General features: G+C 47.3%; 1 protein-coding gene across 2 annotated transcripts in view; it reads left to right on the top strand.

Moving 5' to 3' along the window:
• The window catches only part of MTMR2 (myotubularin related protein 2), a 65,573-nt gene extending 49,787 nt beyond the window's left edge, over window positions 1-15,786 (top strand). For both annotated transcript variants that reach the window (XM_033950603.1, XM_033950604.1), the window contains exons 13-14: window positions 5,805-5,981; window positions 14,539-15,786. In XM_033950603.1, coding sequence (XP_033806494.1) covers window positions 5,805-5,981; window positions 14,539-14,697 — 336 coding nt within the window. In that variant the 3' untranslated portion in view covers window positions 14,698-15,786. The remainder of the gene's footprint in view (window positions 1-5,804; window positions 5,982-14,538) is intronic.
• The last annotated feature ends 892 nt before the right edge of the window (window positions 15,787-16,678 follow it).

The following is a 16,678-nucleotide window of genomic DNA, read 5'->3' as shown; positions in this document are numbered from 1 at the left end:
GGAGCAATCAGAATCATGGTGGCTCTTTCCCTCTTGAGCTTGAACAAGGTTCGCAACATGAGAGGCAGAGGAGGGAAAGCGTACAGGAACAGATTGGACCAATCGAGGAGAAATGCATCCGCTGCCAGACGGTGAGGAGAGTAGAGTCTGGAGCAGAATAGGGGCAGCTGGTGATTGTGAGGAGCTGCAAAGAGGTCTATCTGAGGAGTGCCCCACTGAGCGAAGATGGACTGTAGAGTTAAAGGATCGAGTGTCCACTCGTGAGGCTGAAGAATTCTGCTGAGCTTGTCTGCTAAAGAATTCTGTTCTCCCTGAATGTAGATAGCTTTCAGAAAAAGTTGGTGATCTGTGGCCCAAGCCCAAATCTTCTGGGCTTCCTGGCACAAGAGGCGAGAGCCTGTCCCCCCCTGCTTGTTGATGTAGTACATCGCAACTTGATTGTCTGTGCACAGCAGGAGGACTTGAGGAAAGAGAAGATGTTGGAAGGCCTTGAGGGCATAAAACATCGCTCTGAGTTCCAGGAAATTGATGTGATGCTTCATTTCCTGGGCTGTCCAAAGTCCTTGAGTTTGGAATTCGTTCAAATGAGCTCCCCAGGCATAAGGGGAGGCGTCGGTGGTGATGACAAGTTGATGAGGAGGTAGATGGAACAGAAGACCTCTGGAGAGATTTGAGGATATCAACCACCATTGTAGAGACTGACGAAGAGACGATGTCACAGATATGTGTCGTGAGCAGGGATCCGTCACTTGGGACCACTGGGTAGCTAGGGTCCATTGAGGAGTGCGCAGGTGAAGACGTGCGAAGGGTGTGACATGAACTGTGGAGGCCATGTGACCCAAGAGTATCATCATTTGCTTGGCAGAGATGGAACGTTGTAGAAGCACCTGCTGATATAGAGACTGAAGAGTTTGAAGACGGTTGGACGGCAGGAACGCTCTCATGAGGACTGTGTCTAACACCGCTCCAATGAATTGAAGTCTCTGAGTGGGGATAAGATGAGATTTGGGTAGATTGATCTCGAACCCCAGAAGTTGGAGAAACAGGATGGTCTGGTTGGTGGCCAGGAGTACTGTCTGAGATGAATTGGCCTTTATCAACCAATCGTCCAGGTAAGGAAAGGTGGTGAGAGCGTAAAAAGGCCGCCACCACAATCAGACATTTGGTGAACACTCTTGGAGAGGAGGCAAGGCCGAAGGGCAGCATCTTGTATTGGTAATGACAGTGATTGATCATGAACGGAGGTACTGTCTGGAGGTCAGATTGACCGGTATGTGAGTGTATGCGTCTTTGAGATCGAGGGAGCATAGCCAGTCGTTTTGATTGAGAAGAGGGTAAAGAGTGGCTAAAGAAAGCATCTTGAATTTTTCTTTGACTAAGCATTTGTTGAGATCTCGAAGATCTAGAATTGGCCTGAGATCTCCTGTTTTTTTGGGGACTAGAAAGTAACGTGAGTAGAATCCCTGTCCCTTTTGATCTAGAGGAACTTCCTCTATGGCGTTCAAAAGGAGGAGGGATTGAACCTCCTGGAGAAGGAGAGAAGACTGAGGAGTGTTCAAAGCAGACTCTCTTGGCAGACTTAAGGTAGGAAGTGTCTGAAAGTTGAGAGAGTAGCCGTGGCGAATGATGTTGAGGACCCATTGGTCCAAAGTGATAACATCCCACCGGCTGAGGAAAAAAGTGAGACGGCCACCTATAGGTTGAGGTAGGTGGGTATATGTGGTGACGCTGGCTATGCCCTGGAGAATTAAGTCAAAAGGGCTGCGTAGATTTCTGCTGTGGAGGCGGCTTCACAGGTTGTTGCTGCGGTGGTCTAGGAGTCTGTCGTTGTTGACGTTGACGCCTAGGTTGCTGGGGAACTGATGGCAATGGACGAGCCACATAACGGCGTTGGTAGGCCGACTGCTGTCTGAAAGGCCGTGCCGGTGGAGTCTTCTTTTTTGTTTTGAGGAGAGTATCCCAGCGTGTCTCATGGGCGGAGAGCTTCTGGGTGGTCGAGTCCATGGATTCCCCAAAGAGCTCATCTCCCAGGCATGGAGCATTAGCCAACCGATCTTGATGGTTGACATCAAGCTCGGATACTCTCAGCCAGGCAAGGCGGCGCATGGCCACAGACATGGCCGTCGCTCTGGAGGTAAGTTCGAAGGTATCGTAAATGGATCTTACCATAAATTTACGGAGCTGGAAAAGAGAAGACGAACAGTGGTGAAAAGCCTGTCGTTTCCGCTCAGGAAGGTACTTTTCAAAGGAAGCCATGGTGGTAAGGAGATGCTTGAGATAAAAAGAAAAATGAAAAGCATAATTACCAGATCTGTTAGCGAGCATAGCATTCTGGTATAATCGCTTACCGAATTTGTCCATGGCTTTACCTTCTCTGCCAGGAGGGACAGAAGCATATACACTAGTCCCCCCAGACTTTTTAAGCGTAGATTCCACAAGCAGAGATTCATGGGGAAGCTGTGGCTTATCAAACCCAGGAATAGGGATTACTTTGTATAATGAATCCAATTTGCGGGGAGCTCCTGGAATAGTTAAAGGAGTCTCTAGGTTTTTATAGAAAGTTTCCCTCAAGATGTCATGAAGAGGGAGTTTCAAAAATTCCTTTGGAGGCTGGTCAAAGTCAAGGGCATCAAGAAAGGCCTTGGATTTTTTAGACTCAGCCTCCAAAGGAATGGAAAGAGATTCGCACATGTCCTTCAAGAAAGAAGTGAAAGATGTGGAATCATGTTTGGAGGATGGATCAGGAATAGCAGGATCATCCTCATCCGAAGAACACTCACCCTCAGAAAGAAAAGGCTCTTCGGAGTCACCCCACAGATCAGGGTCCCTAATATGGGAGCTGCGGTCCCGAGACTCCGGAGTAGAGGGTTCTAGGTGTCGGGATTTGCGTGCCGACTTACCCGACCTCATAGATACGGTACCAGGAGATGTTACCGACTGCAACGGTGCCGAAGTCTGCACCGACTGATGCTGGGCTCTCGGCTCCGGTGCAAGGACTGGCATCGATACCGATGATGCCGAGTGAACCGGTACCGAAACAGTGGATGCTGACAGTAGGGGCTGCTCCACTGCCGGTACCGGTGGCTCAGACCGGACCGGGACCGGAAGGTTCGGTGCCAAGAGAGCAGGAAGGAATTGTTGTAACTGCTCCTTGAGCTGCACTTGTAGGATAGCTGCAATGCGCTCATCCAAAGAAGGCACCGGTACCGCCTTTTTCTTTTGTGGTACCTGCGGTGCCGCTCGACGCCCCGAAGATGAGGAGCCCGAGGTCGAGGGACTCACCTCGATAGGAGCGGAGCGCTTCCGCGGGCGCCTCACGGTCGGCAGGACTGGGCTCGCTGCAATCGAGACCGGAGGACGCTCCAGCGGGGAAGGCTTCTTAGCCGGCTTACCTGGGTGTTGCGACGCCGGCGCGGTGTCGTGCGGTGTCGACGAAGAGGGTGCCGACTGCAATGGAGCCGAAGCCGGTGTCGATGACGCAAGATCGGACATTTCGGCACCGAAAAGTAATCGCTGTTGTATCTGGCGATTTTTTAAGGTATGTTTTTTTAACGTGGCACAGCGGGTGCAGGTGGAAGCCTGATGTTCAGGACCTAGGCACTGTAAGCACCAGTTGTGCGGGTCCGTGAGGGATATAGGCCGTGCACACCGCTGACACTTCTTGAACCCTGGCTGGGGGGGCATGAAAGTAAAAACGTCTTCTGCCAAATCGAAGGCCGAGGCCTCGATGGTGGCAGAAGGCCCCGCCGGGGCAAAACCGAAATGACGAGAAAAATAAAAAGTAAACGTTCGGTTTTTTTTGTTTTTTTTTTTTTAAATAAAGAAAAGAAATGAAGGGAAAAAAACTTCCAAAAAGGTTTCGCGAGCGGGAAGGCATTAAGGAAAAAATTTCAACAGCCGTTGAAAAAAGCAACTTCTTAGCTCCGCGGAAACTAAGAAACTGGGGACCGCGCGCCTCTGTCGGGCGGGAAGGCACTCGCGCGTGCGCGGTGCGGCCTACTAGAACTTTCCAAGTTCTTAGAGTGCAATCATTAAAATTGTCCGTACCGGGGCTCCGTCGGTGCCGTCACCCATCAGTCAAGAATATCTGCCTGCTTGTCCTGGGATAATATATTTTCAAATATACAGTGGTACCTCGGTTTACGAGTGCACCGGTTTGCGAGTGTTTTGCAAAACGAGCAAAACATTCGCAAAATCGGCGCCTCAGAAACCGAGCTTGCCTCAATTTACGAGCACACCCCCCCCCTGGTGATCCGGCACCCCCCCCTGCGATCCAGAATTCCCCTCCCGCTCGTGTTACCCCCCCCCCCTGCCACAATCTGGCATCCCCCATGCACCCACCCACTTGAACACATTGCTTACCCCCGTCTAGCACCAGCACCAACGCACAGGACATGCTGGTGCCGGTGCCCGAAGTTCTGCTGCCTTCTTTTTTTGTGGGCCTTGAGCATCTGCGCATGCTCAAAGCTTTCGAGTTCCCGCTCTCTCCGAGAATCTCGGAGAGAGCGAGAACTCAAAGGCCTTGAGCATGCGCAGATGCTCAAGGCCCACAAAAAAAGAAGACAGCAGATCTTCGGCCGGCACCGGCATGTCCTGTGCATTGGTGCTGGTGCCGATGCCAGACAGGAGTAAGCAATGTGTTCGGGTGTGTGGTGTGTGGGGGATGCCAGATCGCGGGGGGGGGGGGGAAGACGCGAGCGGAGGGGGGGCCTTCGTGAGCAGGGGGAGCAATGCCGCTTCTCGGGGGGGGGGGGTAGAGCAGCGCCGCTGGCCTTGGGGGATGGGGCTGGGTGGGAACGTATCAAGCGAGTTTCCCTTAGTTCCTATGGGGAAACTCGCTTTGATATACGAGTACTTTGGTTTACGAGCATGCTTCTGGAACGAATTATGCTCGTAAACCAAGGTTCCACTGTATTTCTCAAGAGTAATGTTAGGAGAGGGTGGTTGATGCCTGAAATGTGCTCCCGAGGGAGGTGGTGGAGAGGAAAACATTGACAAGAGTTCAAAAAAAGCATGGGATGAACACAAGATCTCTAATCGGAAAATAATGGGATATATTGAAGAAACTAAGGCCAGTACTGGGCAGACTTGCACAGTTTGTGTCCCGTCTTATATGGCCATTCATTTGTGGATGGGCTGAGGAGGACTTTGACAGCTGGGATGGTTTAGATGGGCTGGAGTGAGCTTTGATTGAGACTCCAGTAGATGGAACCTAAGCACAGTACCAGGCAGAGCTCTGGGTTTCTGTCCCAGAAATATCTAAGGTAAAGAACAATTTAAATTAAATCATTAATTTATAGAGCATGTGTGGTTGGGTAGACTGGATGGACCATTCAGATCTTTATCTGCTCTCATTTACTTTGTATTTTTTGTGTTCCATTTTTTATATTTATTTTCACTAGTAATTTTTTTAAATCTCTTCCCGCATCTCCCCACCCCCATCCCAATTTTTAAGGTTATTCTTCAGTTGTTCATTTTATTTTCTTTGTACACTCAAGACAAGCACATCTGAGAAATGGCCATTTTCGAAATGAAGAGAGACATATTTCGGTTTCGAAAATCGGTATGTTCGCTACTGGATTTTTGTGCGGGTTCCGCAAAATGCCCAAACTCGGATTTGGATGCCATATCAAAAATGCCCCTCAGTATCACATATCAGAAACTTGGGCTCTCTCTTAATATCGTTCATAGCCTACAGATGTGCATTTTTGCATTGTATCACTTCAATCTGAGAGGAGTTACTATGTCTCCAGTGTATCTACAGTATTAACAGACTGATAAACTTTTTTTTGGATTCTTTGCAGAATCTTTCCAAAGAAACAGTCTCTTTATGGTCCTACATAAATGGCCAACTTGAAGATTTTACAAATCCACTGTATGTAAGCTACTCGAACCACATCTTGTATCCTGTGGCCAGTATGCGTCACCTAGAGTTGTGGGTGGGATATTATATAAGATGGAATCCCAGAATGAAACCTCAGGTAAGTTCTCAATTGCTACTTCTGAAATGAACTTGGATCTGGGTTCTAAAGTAGTGTGAAAGAATCCGAAGAGCATTGAAATGATGATATGACAATGGCCAAGTAGTGAATGGGTGATCGATCCTCCGTAGTGTAGAGATTCTAGTTTTAAAACTACTCATTTTGAACCACCTGGGCATGTGTGTTTTCCCCCAGTCAAATAGGATGGCAGAGCAGTTCAGTTTCAAAGCATTTCTATGTTTTATATTAGTGGGAAAGACACCCCTTGCTGAAAGGATGGCCACGGAGTCACTTGCTGGCAAACTGGGAGGAAGTGAGGAAACAGACTCGTTGCAGTTATTCTCTGGGTTACATTTGTAAAGTAAAAAGGAAGTCCATGTTTGTAAATTTAAGATTTGTGTACATAAGAATTGCCATACTGGGACAGACCGAAGGTCCATCAAGCCCAGTATCCTGTTTCCAATAGTGGCCACCCCAAGCACCTAGCTAGATCCCAAGTAGTAAAACAGATTTTATGCTGCTTATCCTAAGAATAAGAGGTGAATTTCCCTAAGCTATCTCAATTATGGCCTATGGACTTCCCTTTTAGGAATTTATCCAAACCTTTTTTACACCCCGCCAAGCTAACTGATTTCACCACATTCTCCAGCAATGAATTCCAGAGTTTAATCACACATGTGAAGAAATATTTTCTCTGGTTTGTTTCTTCGCTTGCCCCCTAGTCCTAGTATTTTTGGAAAGAGTAAACAAGCAATTCACATCTACCCTTTCCGCTCCATTCAGTATTTTGTAGACCTCTATCATATCACCCCTGAGACATCCCTTCTCCAAGCTGAAGAGCCCTAGCAGCTTTAGCCTTTCCTTATAGGGAAGTTGTCCCATCCCTTTTATCATTTTTTTGCCCTTCTCTGTAACTTTTCTAATTCCGCTATATCTTTTTTGAGATATGGCGACCAGACTTGCACATAGTATTTGAGGTACGGCCATATCATAAAGCAATACAAGGACATTATAACAACTTTCATCTTTGTTTTCCATTCCTTTCCTGATAATTCCTAACATTCTGTTTGCTTTCTTAGCCACCGCTGTACTTTGAGCTGAAGGTTTCAACATATCCTCAATGACACCTAGATCCTTTTCCTTGGCAGTGACTCCTAACGTGAAACCCTGCATCACGTAGCTATAATTCAGGTTCCTCTTTCCCACATGCATCACTTTGTACTTACTCACATTAAATGTCATCTGCCATAGTCTCAAGGTCCTCTTGCAGTTTTTCACAATCCTCTTTCGATTTAACAACTTTGAACAACTTCGTCATCAGCAAATTTATCTCACTAATTATTCCCAACTCTAGATCATTGATAAATATGTTAAAAAGCAGCAGTCCCAGCACAGACCCCTGGGGAACCCCACTATTTACCCTTCTCCATTGAGAATATTAACCATTTAAACCTTCTCTCTGTTTTCTGTCTTTCAACCAGTTCTTAATCCATAAAAGGACATTTGCTCTATCCCATGACTTTCTAATTTCCTCAGAGGTTTTTCATGAGGCCTTTTGAAAATCCAAATGCACAATATCAACCAGTTCACCTTTATCCACATGTTCATTCATCCTTTCAAAGAAATGCAGTAGATTGGTAAGGCAAGATTTCCTTTGACTAAATCCATGTTGGCTTTCTCTCATTAATCCATACTTATTTATATGTTCTTTCATTTTGTTCTTTATAATGTCTCTACCATTTTGCTGGGCACTGATGTCACTCACCGGCCTATAATTACTCAGATCACCTCTGGAACCCTTTTTAAAAATTGGTGTCACGGCCACCTTCCAGTCTTCAGAACAATTCTGGATTTTAGAGAAAAATTACTAACAATAGCACTACAAGTTCATTTTTCAATTCTGTCAGCACTCTGGGATGTATACCGTCCGGTCCAGGTGATTTGCTACTGTACAATTTGTCATATTGACCCATTACATCATCTAGTGTTACAGAGATTTGTTTGAGTTCCTCTGATTCATCAGAATTGACTACCATTTCTGGCACCGGTAACTCTCCTCGGTGAAGAATGAAACAAAGAATTAATTTAATCTTTCCGCTATGGTCTTGTCTTCCCTGAGAGTCCCTTTTATCCCTCGGTTATCTTAACAGTCCAACCGATTCACTTTCTGGCCTCAAGGAAAACATTCTTCTTAGGTTGAAGACTGTATTCCTTTCTATTACAATTAAACCAGAATTACAGCCCCCTGGGCATGCCTACTCTAGAGCTACAGTGCATTCAAAAGAGATGCTGTTTAGATGAATCTGCAGCCCAGGATATTTGGACAGGCTGTTCTGTGAAATCTTTTTTATCCCAGGACAAGCAGGCAGCATATTCTTGACTGATGGGTGACGGCACCGATGGAGCCCCGGTACGGACAATTTTAGAGTGATTGCACTCTAAGAACTTAGAAAGTTCTAGTTAGGCCGCACCGCGCGTGCGTGAGTGCCTTCCCGCCCGACGAAGGCGCGCGGTCCCCAGTTTCTTAGTTTCCGTGGAGCTAAATAGACGTGTGTTTCCAACGGCTGTTGGAAATTTTTTTCATTGTTCCTCGCCTTCCCGCTCGCGCGTTATTTTTCTTCGAGAATTGTTCTCGTTCTTATTTTATTTCGTTTGACTTAAAAAAAAAAAAATAAATAAATTTTTTTCGATTTTTTTTCGGTCGGCCCCAGCGGGGCCTGTTGGCACCATCGAAGCCTCGGGCTTCGATTTTGCTACGGCCGTTTTTCCCTTCATGCCCCCTTCACCGGGTTTTAAAAAGTATCAGCGGTACGCGCACCCTATATCATTATCCGACCCGCACAAGTGGTGCCTGCAGTGTCTGGGTCCGGACCATAGGGCAGAAACGTGCACCCGCTGTAGTTCTCTTCAAAAGAGAACTTAAAAAAAATCGACAAATACAGCAGCGGATCCTTTTCGGTACCGCTATGGAAGTTCCACCGGTATCGACTCCTGCAACTTCCTCCAAGTCGACACCGGTAGCGTCGGCACCGCAAGATCCATCGCCGGTGTCGAACCCCATAGGTAAGCCGGCTAAGAAGCCTTCCCCTACTGTTCTCGGCCCGCCAGTCGAGCATGCAGTGAGCCAAGTCCGCTCCCATTGAAGTTACTGCCTCTTCATCGGCATCGACTTTGCCTGAGAGTTGAGCTACACCCCAGGTACCGAGCAAGAAAAAAGCGGTACCGGTGCCATCGGGACCGACTCTGGATGAGCGTATTGCCTCCATCCTACAGGTCCAACTTAAGGAGCAACTGCAAAAATTGCTCCCGGCTCTGCTGACTCCGAACCTTCCTTCCAGTGTCGGTACCTACTGAGCCTTCGGTGCCGATTGTCGATCAGCCTCTTTTATCGGCATCGACATTATCGGCACCGCAAAAATCTATTTCTATGCCTGTTCTGTCGGCAGAGCCGAAGTCTCTTCGGCGTACTGCTTACTCGGCTTTTGATCCGGTACCGTTCTCTGACACCCGTACCGCTGTACAATCACCAGGTACGGTATCGACACGTTCAGGGAAATCGGTACGCAAGACCAAGCATACCGAATCCTCCACTCCCCTTTCTCAGGGCCGTCTTCAATCGGTACGGGACCCTGACTTGTGGGATGACTCTGACGATCACCTCGGTACCGAGGAAGATTATTCGTCTGATGACGTTGATCCATCGGTGCAGGATCCTGCTAGTAAACCAGAGCACTCCTCCTTCACCAAGTTCTTAAAGGAGATGTCAGACACCCTTTCAATCCCTCTAGAGTCCGACTCTAAAAAATCCAAGGCATTTCTCGATGCTTTGGATTTTGACCAACCTCCCAAAGAGTTTTTGAAGTTACCCCTCCATGACATCTTGAGGGAAACTTTTTACAAGAATTTGGAAACTCCTCTAACTATTCCAGGAGCCCCTAGGAAACTGGAATCACTTTATAAAGTGATTCCTATTCCAGGGTTTGACAAACACCAACTTCCCCATGAGTCTCTGCTGGTGGAGTCGACCCTCAAGAAATCTACGGGAGCTAGTGTATATGCCTCTGTCCCTCCTGGCAGAGAGGGCAAGGCCATGGATAAATTTGGGAAACGTCTTTACCAAAATGCGATGTTGGCCAACCGTTCAGGTAATTACGCGTTTCACTTCTCTTTTTACCTGAAGCATCTCATCCAACAGGTGTCCTCTTTTCAAAAGTATATTCCGGACCGAAAACTTCCTGCATTTCAACAATGCACCTCCAGCCTTTTGCAACTCAGGAAGTTTATGGTCCGTTCAATTTATGATACTTTTGAACTGACATCACGGGCCACGGCTATGCCTGTAGCGATGAGACGATTGGCATGGCTTCGAGTCTCAGACCTGGATGTGAACCACCAGGACCGGCTTGCCAATGCGCCCTGCCTAGGGGATGAGCTGTTTGGGGAGTCCATGGATACCACCTCGCAAAAGCTTTCTGCCCATGAGACACAGGTGGGACACTTTGTTGAAAAATAAGAAGAAGCCCCCTCCTCCTCGTCCATTTAGACAACAACCATCGTATCAGAGGAGGTTTTCTGCTCGGCCGGTTCAACCTCATCCTCCTCAACCTCGGAGGCAACGCCAACAGCACCAACAGGCTCGTCAGCAACAGCCGCCTACCGTAAAGCCTGCTCCTCAAACTAAGCCGACACAGCCCTTTTGACTCCCTTCTCCAGGGCATTGCCAGTCTTCCTCCTGTCCTCTTCCACAGCCCATAGGAGGTCAACTTCACGTTTTTCACTCTCGATGGGAAGTAATCACCACCGACCAGTGGGTGCTCTCGATCATAGCCCACGGCTACTCCCTCAACTTCCAGACTCTTCCGCCGTTAGGCTTCCCAAAAGAGTCTGCTTCCAACAAATCTCAGTCCCTCCTTCTCGCTCAAGAGGTTCAATCCCTCCTTCTTCTCAATGCCATCAAAGAAGTTCCTCAAGATCAGCGAGGCCAGGGATTTTACTCTCGGTACTTTCTAGTACCCAAAAAGACCGGAGACCTCAGACCAATATTAGATCTCCGAGATCTCAACAAATGTTTGGTCAAGGAGAAGTTCAAAATGCTATCTCTTGCCACCCTATACCCTCTTCTCTCTCAGGGCAACTGGCTATGTCCCTCGATCTCAAGGAGGCGTACACACACATTCCTATCCATCTGACGTCCAGGCAATATCTACGCTTTCTCATCAACCAACATCATTATCAGTACAAGGTGTTACCCTTCGGCCTGGCCTCCTCTCCCAGGGTGTTCACCAAATGTCTGATTGTGGTTGCGGCCTATCTCCGCTCTCACAACTTTCAAGTCTTCCCTTATCTAGACGACTGGCTGATCAAGGCTCATTCTCCTCAGGCGGTTCAGCTTGCCACCAACCAGACCATTCACTTCCTTCGACTGTTGGGGTTCGAAATCAATCTACCCAAGTCGCACCTCATTCCAACTCAGCGACTTCAATTCATTGGGGCCATTCTGGACACTATTCGGATGAGGGCGTTTCTTCCACCAAACCGCCTTCACACCATCCTTTCTCTATGTCAGCAGGTGTTTCAGCAAACTTCCATCTCTGCAAATCACATGATGGTGCTCTTGGGACACATGGCCTCCACAGTACATGTCACACCCTTTGCACGTCTCCACCTGCGTACTCCTCAATGGACCTTAACGACCCAGTGGTCCCAAGCGACGGATCCTTGTTCACAACACATATCTGTGACCTCGTCTCTTCGACAGTCGCTTCTTTGGTGGTTGACATCTTCAAATCTATCCAGAGGTTTGCTGTTCCATCTACCTCCTCATCAACTGGTCATCACCACGGATTCCTCCCCCTATGCCTGGGGAGCTCACTTGAACGAGTTCCAAACACAGGAGTTCTGGACTATCCAGGAAAAGAAACACCACATCAATTTCCTGGAACTCCGAGCAATGTTTTATGCCCTCAAGGCATTTCAACATCTTCTCTTTCCTCAAGTACTACTCATTTGCACAGACAATCAAGTTGCAATGTACTACATCAACAAACAGGGAGGGACGGGCTCCCGCCTGTTGTGTCAGGAAGCCCAAAGGATTTGGTCTTGGGCGACAGCTCGTCACTTATTCCTGAGGGCTGTCTACATTCAAGGGGAACAGAATTCCTTAGCAGACAATCTCAGCAGAATTCTTCAACCTCACGAATGGTCTCTCGATCCCACGACTCTTCAGTCCATTTTCACTCAATGGGGCACTCATCAAGTGGATCTTTTTGCAGCTCCCCACAACCATCAGCTGCCCCTGTTTTGCTCCAGACTCTACTCTCCTCACCGTCTGGCGCCCGATGCATTTCTCCTGGATTGGACCAGTCTCTTCCTATATGCATTTCCCCCTCTACCGCTCATGCTACGGACATTGTTCAAGCTCAAGAGGGAACGGGCCACCATGATTCTCATCGCTCCATGGTGGCCCAGGCATCATTGGTTCTCCCTTCTACTTCAACTCAGTTCCAGGGAACCCTTACCTCTTCCTCTGTTTCCTTCTCTGCTTACTCAGCATCAACAGTCCCTTCTGCATCCCAACCTGCAGTCTCTGCACCTGACAGCTTGGTTTCTCTCGGGCTGACTTCGGCTCATTCACTCCTTTCTCAGCCTGTCCGTTCTATCATTAATGCTTCCAGGAAACCGGCCACTCTTCAGTGTTATCAACAGAAGTGGTCTCGGTTTTCTTCCTGGTGCCTCTTACATCACCATAATCCCATGTCTCTAGCAGTGGGACTGGTGTTGGACTATCTTCTTTCCTTGTCTGACTCTGGCCATAAATCTACTTCTATCAGAGTTCATCTTACTGCAATTGCTGCTTTTCATGAGCTGGTCCATGGAAAACCCCTCTCGGCTCATCCTTTGGTTTCTAGGTTCATGAGGGGCCTTTTCAATGTGAAACCACCTCTTAGGCCCCTCCTGTAGTCTGGGATCTCAATGTGGTTCTTTCTGCTTTAATGAAGCCTCCTTTCGAACCTTTGGCCACAGCGCATTTCAGATTTCTTACTTGGAAAGTGGTCTTCCTTATAGCTCTCACTTCTGCCAGGAGGGTCAGTGAGCTGCATGCACTAGTAGCAGATCCACCTTTCACTGTTTTTCACCATGATAAGGTGGTCCTCCGTACACATCCAAAATTTCTCCCTAAGGTTGTGTCTGACTTTCATCTTAATCAGTCCATTGTCCTACCTGTATTTTTTCCAAAGCCTCATTCTAATCCAGGTGAACAGGCTTTGCATACCTTGGACTGTAAACGTGCTCTGGCTTACTATCTTGAACGCACCAAACCTCACAGATCATCTCCCCAACTGTTTTTGTCCTTTGATCCTAACAAGTTGGGTCATCCTGTATCTAAACGCACCCTGTCCAATTGGCTTGCTGCTTGCGTTTCATTCTGTTATGCTCAGTCGGGCCTGACACTGGAAGGTTCTGTCACGGGCCACAAGATTAGAGCTATGGCAGCGTCTGTAGCTTTCCTCCGTTCCACTTCCATTGAGGAAATCTGCAAGGCTGCTACTTGGTCCTCAGTTCATACTTTTACATCTCACTATTGTCTGGATGCATTCTCCAGACGGGATGGACACTTCAGCAAATCTGTTTTACAAAATTTATTTTCCTAATGGCCAACCTTCCCTCCATCCCTCTTTTTGTTAGCTTGGAGGTCACCCATCAGTCAAGAATATGCTGCCTGCTTGTCCTGGGATAAAGCACAGTTACTTACCGTAACAGGTGTTATCCAGGGACAGCAGGCAGATATTCTTGCGTCCCTCCCACCTCCCCGGGTTGGCTTCTTAGCTGGCTTATCCTAACTGGGGACCGCGCACCTTCGTCGGGCGGGAAGGCACTCGCGCATGCGCGGTGAGGCCTAACTAGAACTTTCTAAGTTCTTAGAGTGCAATCACTCTAAAATTGTCCGTACCGGGGCTCCGTCGGTGCCGTCACCCATCAGTCAAGAATATCTGCCTGCTGTCCCTGGATAACACCTGTTACGGTAAGTAACTGTGCTTTTTCTACAGTGGCTTCCTGCTTTTATCCACTTCCTTCCTGTTCAGGTGGGCCACCACTCAAAAATATGTGTCTATGAAGAAAGCAAAGTTGCTTACCTGTAATAGGGGTTCTCTGTAGACAGCAGGGAAATGCAGTCCCCTCCCTCCTAATCTCTGTTTAAACAAACAAAAAAAAAAACAAAACACCACTCCAACCACCAGAATGATGATCCCCCCCCCCCCAATTACAGCTGTTTGGGAGGTCCTTTCCTTTACCTGTAAGGATGTTTAAGAATTGATAGGTTCTCTGAAAGAACATACAAATACACTGACCTAACCCCCCCCCCAATCCCTCCTGTAAATACCTATCAAACTGGAGGAGGAATCTGGGCACCTTGGATGACATCACCAAAATGTATGGCCACATTTTCCTGCTATTATAGGTAATCGGCTTCACTTTCAAGGAAGACCATTTGTGTGTCTATGTCAAACAGAAAATAAGATTACTTTCTAACAAATTTCTTTCAATTGTCATATAGGAGCCAGTTCACAATAGATACAAAGAGCTTCTGGCAAAGCGGGCAGAACTTCAGAAAAAGGTAGAAGAATTACAACGGGAGATTTCAAGCCGTTCTGCTTCCTCCTCAGAACGAGCTGGCTCTCCCCAACCTGTTACACCAGTGCAGACTGTTATATAAATACTACACCCTCAAGAATCAGTTGCATGAGCAGGGTTTTCCTTTGAATACCCTCAAACCTTTTCAACAGAGTGTTCAACCAAATATTTGTTTCTCCTTTATCAACAGACTTATTTGGAGCACTACAAATTTAAACATATATCAGTGTTTTCCAAACTGTGTGCCGCAGAGTCCTGGAGTGCTGTGGCAAAATTGCAGGGTGCAGCAAAGGAAGATGCAAATGAACTGTCAAGTTTGGCACCCCATCTCCCTTCCCCTTACTGCAGCTTACAATCTTTCTATCCACAGCCGGAAACTTAAACATGTTGCCTTCGACGATCTGGAAGCTTTCCCTCTGCTGCAGCGTCCTTTTTCTGTGGGGACAGGAAATTGAAGTAGAGGGGAAAGCTTCTGGGGCTGTTGCAAGCAGTGTGTTTAAGCTGCCAGCAGCCTGAAAACTGCAAGCTGCAGGGTGGGGAAGGGAGAGAGAGGTACTGGATCCCGTGGAAAGAGAGAAATGCCGCACCCATTTGGGAGGAGAGGGGTAAGTGAGAAAACCACCAAAGCAAGGGTGGAGGAGACTGATGCCAGACTAGTGAAGGGAAGAAAAGGAGATACTAGTCCATGGGGGGAGGGAACTATTAGGTATTCCTTTTGACTTAAGGGCACCATGAAAAAATTACTGACACGCCAAGGGTGCCTTGAACTAGAAAAGTTTGGGAACCACTGAAATATACATTTTCTCCAGATATTTTCTCTACTAAGTATGGTTCAAGTCAGTCATGAAGTTGACTTGACAGTGCAGTGAATGTCAAATTTTTCTGTAAGGTTTTTCTGTTATATTTATAAATATTTATAGTGTAATTGCCTTAATAGGAGACCTATTTATATGTGGGAAAATTTCCCATTGCACTGAAACAAATTAGATATATTATATAGCAAACAACATTGCACTACAGTTGGAAAAGAACAATCACTACGCAGTTATGTCCAAATGAACTTCAGTGCTAGCTTTCCAGTGCAGTAGGTGAGACATTCTATCTAGACCAAGGATCTCCAAAGTCCCTCCTTGAGGGCCGAATCCAGTCGGGTTTTCAGGATTTCCCCAATGAATATGCATTGAAAGCAATGCATGCACATAGATCTCATGCATATTCATTGGGGAAATCCTGAAAACCCGACTGGATTCGGCCCTCAAGGAGGGACTTTGGAGACCCCTGATCTAGACAGATGGATAGTGTCCCCATGGCCATGTGCCATCTGCAGAAGGAATCCACTCCGGATTTTTTCTCTCTGCCTCTGCTATACTTCACTGTGCTGTCTAGCTCCACCTACAGTTTTTTTCCTTTTGCACGCATGTAAGCAGGCGTGTGTTCTGCTCTCTCTTCTTCATTATTTTATTCAGGTTTTTTTTAGTCCTCTTTTTCAGGATTTTTGTGCTTGAAGCATTTCTTCAGATTTGCCTGCATTGAGAACACACAGACTTCAGTCTGTAGCTGACAGGCCAATTCCAGCGAGTACCTGTTAGCCAGCCTGCTTAGTTTTCTATGGAGCTCAGGGCTGTCCCTGAAGTTGTCTCACTTACTGTTAAGCAGGGGTCAAGCACAGGCTGTTAGGAACCCCTAGGAGGCTTGGCAGTGTCTCGCAGGGTGCTGGCTGTGTCTTCTTACCTCAGCCTGTTCTGGTGCGCGTCCATCAGTTCGCAGGGGTGGAGGTGCATTCAGGCATAGGGTCTGACTGGCAGCCCAAAGATCAGCATTACAGAGGTATTCCCAGCATGAAGCAGTGATTCTCTGATACAGCTACTTTAAGAGAGCTGAGGCAAGCTGCAGCACAGTTCCGCAAACAGATCACAGTGAGTATAGGCTGTCACAGTTTGTGAGGTGAATTGGAGGAGGTCTGAAAAGTAGGGTTTTCAAGGTTAGCACTTTTTTTTTTCAAAAAGCTCCCTGCTTTTCCAAAACTGTAATTTTTGCCTCCAAAACTTATTGGGATGGAGTTC

This window comes from Geotrypetes seraphini, chromosome 6 (assembly GCF_902459505.1).
Source record: "Geotrypetes seraphini chromosome 6, aGeoSer1.1, whole genome shotgun sequence".
NCBI lineage: Eukaryota > Metazoa > Chordata > Amphibia > Gymnophiona > Dermophiidae > Geotrypetes > Geotrypetes seraphini.
This window is presented reverse-complemented; position numbering and strand designations above follow the sequence as displayed.